The sequence below is a fragment of the Belonocnema kinseyi genome, chromosome 9 (genome assembly GCF_010883055.1).
Source record: "Belonocnema kinseyi isolate 2016_QV_RU_SX_M_011 chromosome 9, B_treatae_v1, whole genome shotgun sequence".
In the NCBI taxonomy this organism is placed as follows: Eukaryota; Metazoa; Arthropoda; class Insecta; order Hymenoptera; family Cynipidae; genus Belonocnema; species Belonocnema kinseyi.
In genome coordinates this window covers 124,277,434-124,285,141 of record NC_046665.1, presented here as the reverse complement: position 1 = coordinate 124,285,141, position 7,708 = coordinate 124,277,434, and the positions used below count along the sequence as shown (strand labels likewise).

Sequence of the window (7,708 nt, the reverse complement as noted above, 5' to 3'; positions counted from 1 at the left end):
ATTTTTTGAAAATTCGTCTTTTTTGTAGAAAATTAATTTGTAACTGTCTTTTATTTTTTTATTAAAATTATTTTTGTTAAAATAGCAACTGTTACAATTTTCCTCAAAAATTAATTTTTTTAGATTTAAAATTTAACTCCTTCGGTGAAATTAAAACTACTTTCCTAAAAATTATTTTTTAAAATGGAAAATTCATAATTTTAGTAAAAAAAATTTTTGTTGTTAAAGATTATATTTTAAACTGAAAATTAAATTATTTTCTTGAAAATTCATATCCTCGGATTTTCAATTCAAATGTTTTATAGAAAATTTGTCTTTTTAGTTTGAAAATTAAACAATTTAAAATTTCTTTTACTATTTGGTTGAAAATTAATGAATTTTTTGAAAATTCATCTTTTTTGTAGAAAATTAATTTGTAACTGTCTTTTATTTTTTTATTAAAATTATTTTTGTTAAAATAGCAACTGTTACAATTTTCGTCAAAAATTAATTTTTTTAGATTTAAAATTTAACTCCTTAGGTGAAATTAAAACTACTTTCCTAAAAATTATTTTTTAAAATGGAAAATTCATAATTTTAGTAAAAAAAATTTTTGTTGTTAAAAATTATTTTTTAAACTGAAAATTAAATTATTTTCTTGAAAATTCATATCCCGGGATTTTCAATTCAAATGTTTTATAGAAAATTCGTCTTTTTAGTTTGAAAATTAAACAATTTGAAAAATTTTTTTACTACTTGGTTGAAAATTCGTCTTTTTTGTAGAAAATTAATTTGTAACTGTCTTTTATTTTTTTATTAAAATTATTTTTGTTAAAATAGCAACTGTTACAATTTTCGTTAAAAATTAATTTTTTTAAATTTTAAATTTAACTCCTTCGGTGACAGTTAAACTACTTTCCTAAAAATGATTTTTTTAAAATGGAAAATTCATAATTTTATTTAAAAAAATTTTCGTTGTTAAAAATTATTTTTTAAACTGAAAATTAAATTATTTTCTTGAAAATTCATATCCTCGGATTTTCAATTCAAATTTTTTATGGAAAATTCGTCTTTTTAGTTTGAAAATTAAACAATTTGAACATTTTTTTTACTACGTGGTTGAAAATTAATGAATTTGTTGAAAATTCGTCTTTTTTGTAGAAAATTAATTTGTAACTGTTTTTAATTTTTTTTATTAAAAATATGTTTTTTAAAGTATCAACTGTTACAATTTTCGTTAAAAATTACTTTTTTTAAAATAAAAAACTCATAATTTTAGTAAAAAAAAAAAATTTTCGTTAAAAATGATTTTTTAAACTGAAAATTAAACTTTTTTCTTGAAAATTCATATCCTCGAGTTGCCAATTCAACTGTTTCACAGAAAATTCATCTTTTTGTCTTGAAAATTAAACAATTTGAAAGAAATTTTTACTATTTGCTTGAAAATTAATGTATTTGTTGAAAAATCGTCTTTTCTGTAGAAAATTAATTTATTTAGTTAAAAAGGGAACTGTGTACTAAAAAATTCACTTTTTTTGGTGCCATCCAGCTGTTTTTAAATTTTTATTAAAATTATGTCTGTTAAAATATCAAATTTTACCATTTTCATTAAAAATTCCTTTTTTTAAATTAAAAATTTAAACTGCTTTCGTAAAAATTATTTCTTTTTTTGTGGAAAATTCATAATTTTAGTAATAATTTGTTACTTTTTCTTGTTAAAAATTATTTTTTTAAACTGAAAATTTAACTATTTTCTTGAAAATTCATATCCTCGGATTTTCAATTCAAATTTTTTATGGAAAATTCGTCTTTGTAGTTTTAAAATTAAACAATTTGAAATTTTTTTTTACTATTTGGTTGAAAATTCATGAATTTTTTGAAAATTCGTCTTTTTTGTAGAAAATTAATTTGTAACTGTCTTTTATTTTTTTATTAAAATTATTTTTGTGAAAATATCAATTAATTTTGAATAAAAATTTAATCACGCTATTTTTTGTTAAAAATTGATTATTTTTAGTTTAAAAATGCAACTATTTATTTAAAAAAAAATATATATATATATAAACGAAAAAAATTTACATTAAAAATTAATTAAACTAAAATTTGGATTAATATCACATCCACTGTTAAAATTATTTAGTTCAAAATGTGTGTAATTTATTATAAACTCATCTTTTTGGTAAGAAATTCAACTATTCGGTTAAAAATATGTTTATTTTTTTGAAAATTGGTCATTATGAAAAATAAATTTAATCATTAGGTTAACAATTTACGTATTTTATAGAAAATTCCTCTTTTCTGATGGAAATGAATCTTCTTTGTTGAAAATTTGCATTTTTTTGGTACCAAATTAATTTTTTGGTTAAAACTGCAACTTTTTAGTTGAAAATTCCACTATTTTGTTGGAAATTTATATATTTATTCGAAAATCGTCTTTTTTGCTAAGAAATTAATCTGCTTTGTTTAAAATTTAAAAATTTGGTAGAAAATTCAACTGTTTTGTGAAAAATTTATGTAATTTGTAGAAAATTAATTTTTTTTCTTGAAGATTTGCCTATTTAGTTAAAAATTCCACATTTTTTACGGCCCCTAATCCGCAATTGAGAAAATTTCTAGAGAATTAGCGAAGAATTCAAAAATATTTTTAGAAAAAAAGTAAAAAAAAAAAAAAATAGCAGCACTAGCAGAAAATTGTGAAAAAAATGTCTTTAACGTAATTTTCTTTTAAATTATAGAAAAAAAAAGTGTCAAAGCTGAAAAAAAAAAATTCCTTAAAAGTAAAATACGCACCAGAACAATTATTTTGACACTTGGCAGTTTCGACTCTGGCCAGAGATAATTGCAGAATTCCAGAATCCTGTCTCAGTTTCTCTTTTAATTTATTGACCACTTCCGGTCCAGTCATTGCCGCATTTTCGCCCTTCTTCTCGACGTAAAAAACAATCACGACTTTTCCAGTTCGAGGCTCCGATCTCAAATTGCGAACGACAATTGTTACTTCATCGCGCAGCAACATTTGCAGTTTTACCACTAAAGAGTTCTTCTGCGACTCTGTTATCACATGAGCCCCAATATTTAAGGTCAACTCGACTAGATTGTACAATTGGGGATCTAAAATTAAATAAATAAATTTTGGTATTTTATTTTACACTCGCATCAACTTTGAATTTTTTTTTTTCGACTAGAAAAGACAAATTTTTAACAAAATACATAGATTTTTAAACAAATAGTTGAGTTTTCTACTAAAGAAGGCGAATTTTTAACCAAATTTATACATTTTTAAAGAAATTGTTAAATTTTCAAAGAAAATTACAAGTTCTCAATACGGAATATTAATTTTCAACTTAAAAAGGTGAATTCTCAAGAAAATGAATAAATTTTTAACTAAATAGTTGAATTTTCGAATTTTTAAGAAAATATATACATTTTTAATCAAAATTTTCAGTTTTCAATATAATTTTACAACTTTTCAACATAGAATATTAATTTAAAAAAAAAAAGAATTTTAAACAAGATATACAAATTTTTCAACACAGAATATGAATTTTTACCTTGAAAAGATAAATTCTCAACAAAATAAATACATTTTTAACCAAAGAGTTAAGTTTTCGAATTATTAACGAAATATATAACCAAATTTTTAAACTTTCAAGAAAAATTACAAGTTTTCCAAATAAAATATTAATTTTCTACAAAAAAGATGAATTTTGAACAAAATATACAAATTTTTAATCAAACTGCTGAATTTTCAACCAAAAAGATCATTTTTCAACACAGAATATTAATTTTTAACTTGAAAAGATAAATTCTCAATAAAATATATACATTTTTGAACAAATAGTTGAATTTTCTACTGGAAAAGGCGAATTTAAAACAAAAAAAATATATTTTTAACGAAATTGTTAAATTTTTAACAAAAATTAAAAGTTTTTAACACAGAATGTTAATTTTTACCTTGACAAGATGAATTCGCAGCAAAATAAATAAATATTTAACCAAATAGTTAAATTTTCGAATTTTTGACCAAATATATACATTTTTAACCAAACATTTAAATTTTCAATAAAAATTACAACTTTTCAACATAGAATATTAATTTTCCACCAAAAAAGATGAATTTTAAACAAGTCACACCAATTTTCAACAAAAAAAAATAATTTTCCAACACAGACTATTAATTTTCAACTTGAAGAAATAAATTGTCAATAAAATACATAATTTTTTAACGAAATTAGTTGAATTTTCTACTAGAAGCGGCGAATTTTTAACAAAATATATAAATTTTTAACGAAATTGTTAAATTTTCAAACAAAATTACAAGTTTTCAATAAGGAATACTAATTTTCAAATTGAAAAGATGAATTCTCAACAAAATAAATAAAGTTTTAACCAAATATATACATATTTAACCAAAATTTTAAATTTTCAATAAAAATTACAATTCTTCAACATAGATTTATTAATTTTTTACAAAAAAGATCAATTCTCAATAAAATACCTAATTTTTAACCGAATAGTTGAATTTTCTACTAAAAAAGGCGAATTTAAAACAAAATATATACACTTTTAACGAAATTGTTAAATTTTCAACAAAAATTAAAAGTTTTCCACACAGAATATTAACTTTTAACATGAAAAGATAAATTCTCAACAAAATAGATAAATTTTTAACCAAATAGTTACATTTTAAAATATTTAACAGAATATATACATTTTTAAGCAAACTGTTAAATTTTCAAAAAAAACTAAAAGTTTTTAACAATGAATATTAATTTTTAACTTGAAATGATGAATTCTGAAGAAAATAAATAAATTTTTAACTAAACAGTCAAAATTTCGAGTTTGTAACAAAAAAATATATTTTTAACGAAACTGTTAAATTTTTCATAAAAAATAAAAGGTTTCACCACAGAATATTAATTTTCATCTTTAAAAGATGAATTCTCAACAAAATAGATAAATTTTTAACCAAATAGTTAAGTTTTCGAATTATTAACGAAATATATAAACAAATTTTTAAACTTTCAAGAAAAATTACAAGTTTTCCAAATAAAATATTAATTTTCTACAAAAAAGATGAATTTTGAACAAAATATACAAATTTTCAATCAAACTGCTAACTTTTCAACTAAAAAGATAATTTTTCAACACAGAATATTAATTTTTAACTTGAAAAGATAAATTCTCAATAAAACATATACATTTTAGAACAAATAGTTGAATTTTCTACTGGAAAAGGCGAATATAAAACAAAAAATATATATTTTTAAAGAAATTCTTTAATTTTCAAGTTGAAAAGATGAATTCTCAACAAAATAAATAAAATTTAAACCAAATAGTTAAATTTTCAAATGTTTAAAAAATATAAACATTTTTAAACAAATCTTAAAATATTCAATAAAAATTACAAGTCTTCAACATAGATTTATTAATTTTTTACAAAAAAAGAGAAATTCTCAATAAAATACATAATTTATTAACCAAATAGTTGAATTTTCTACTAAAAAAGGCGAATTTAAAACAAAATATATACACTTTTAACTAAGTTGTTAAATTTTCAAACAAAATTACAAGATTTCAACACGGAACATTAATTTTTACATTGAAATGATGAATTCTTAAATAAATGAATTTTTAACCAAATAGTTAAATTTTCAAATGTTTAACAAAATATAAACATTTTTAAACAAATCTTAAAATATTCAATAAAAATTACAAGTCTTCAACATAGATTTATTAATTTTTTACAAAAAAGAGAAATTCTCAATAAAATACATAATTTATTAACCAAATAGTTGAATTTTCTACTAAAAAAGGCGAATTTGAAACAAAATATATACACTTTTAACTAAGTTGTTAAATTTTCAAACAAAATTACAAGATTTCAACACGGAACATTAATTTTTACATTGAAATGATGAATTCTCAAATAAATCAATTTTTAACCAAATAGTTGAATTTTCGAATTTTCAAGAAAATAAATTTTTAACCAAATAGTTTAATTTTCAACCACTGAAATTAATTTTTTATTACAAAAGACTAATTTTTAACAAAATATATACATTTTTAACAAAATTTTTTTATTTTCAACCAAAAAAATTAAGTTTTTAACACACAATATTAATTTTTTACAAAAAAGATCAATTCTCAACAAAATAGATAAATTTTTCAATATTTAACAGAATATATAAATTTTTAACCAAACTGTTAAATTTTCAAAAAAAATTAAGTTTTTAACAATGAATATTAATTTTAAACTTGAAATGATAAATTCTGAAGAAAATAAATCAATTTTTAACTAAATAGTCAAAATTTCGAGTTTTAAAAAAAAAATATATATTTTTAACGAAATTGTTAAATTTTTCATAAAAAATTAAAGATTTCACCACAGAATATTAATTTTCAACTTTAAAAGATGAATTCTCAACAAAATAGATAAATTTTTAACCAAATAGTGAAATTTTTGAATTTTTAACCAAATATATACATTTTTAACCAAATTTTTAAATTTTTAATAAAAATTACAACTTTTCAACATAGAATATTAATTTTCTACCAAAAAAGGTGAATTTTAAACAAGTCACACCAATTTTCAACAAAAAAAAATAATTTTCCAACACAGACTATTAATTTTCAACTTGAAGAAATAAATTCTCAATAAAATTGTTTGAATTCGGTGGGGGCTTTAGCCTTTTTTCCTTGTAATAATAGAGTTTTGCTCTGTGAATTTATTTTATCACGTGAACTTTGGTACTTTCTTTATGATGTTTTACCCGTTTAGAATCTTTTTGTTTGTGTGAAGTCGCAAATTTGGATGCTATTTTCTCGGTATTGCTAAGCCCAAATATCGCCTGAGTGAAAGTGTTTCCCGTGTATTTATTGTGTTTTCTATGTGCATATGGAAAGGTAAAGGAAAAAGTGCACGCAGACCCTTGCAGAAGTGCAGGCTATATAGACAGGTGACAATTTTCAAGGGCACGCTCAAGTTCTCAGTGTGTCTCTCCAGTGATAAAATCAGATATTATTACTAAGTGTCTACTAATAGTTAGGTAACCAAAATGTTAACAGACGTACTGTCTACCACAGAGGAAGAGAGATGGGAGAAATTAATGTCCTCAATAAACACATTGACACTTTCTCATAACGAGCTGCGTGCTGAGGTTCACGGCTCAACACAAATGCTCGATGCAATAAATACCAAGACCTGTGAATTTGATAATAGGATGAAGGAAGCAGAAAGAAAGCTATCTTATCTCAGCAATCAATTACGATCCAAAAATATTATACTCTTCAAACTTGATGATACCGACAAGATAAATAAAGACCTGTTAAGTAACATCCAAAAAATCTTCACTGAAGTGGCCTTACAGATTCCAGAGGTCGCAATTGATGATGCTTTCAGACTCGGCAAAATCAAGGGCAACCGCCCCATCATTATTAAATTTATCGCTTCCAGATGGGTCAAACTTGTCTTCAGTAAAGTGATTGAATTTAAAAAATACAATCTTGCAATCGCTAATGACCGATCGAAGGAGGAAAGAGAAGAAAGAAGATCCTTAAATGATAAGGTCCAGAAGCTCCGCGATGCCGGCTTCCAGGTCACCTTTAAAGGGAACCAAATTCTCGTTGAAGGCAATCCCATACAAATCGAGGAGGTGGATCAGCTGGTATGCGAGCATCAAGGACAGCAGGTGGCGGAGACAAACAACGGAGGCGAGAAATCCTCGAA

At 22.2% G+C, this 7,708-nt stretch overlaps 1 protein-coding gene across 4 annotated transcripts in view; it reads right to left on the bottom strand.

Annotated features, from left to right (window-relative positions):
• Window positions 1-7,708, bottom strand: part of LOC117179870 (dyslexia-associated protein KIAA0319-like protein) — an 81,268-nt gene that overhangs the window by 6,205 nt on the left and 67,355 nt on the right. For 3 of the 4 annotated variants that reach the window (XM_033372040.1, XM_033372038.1, XM_033372039.1), the window contains exon 11: window positions 2,770-3,090. The exons of the other annotated variant lie outside the window; for it this stretch is intronic. In XM_033372040.1, the coding sequence (XP_033227931.1) occupies window positions 2,770-3,090 (321 nt within the window). The remainder of the gene's footprint in view (window positions 1-2,769; window positions 3,091-7,708) is intronic. 4 annotated transcript variants of the gene reach the window in all.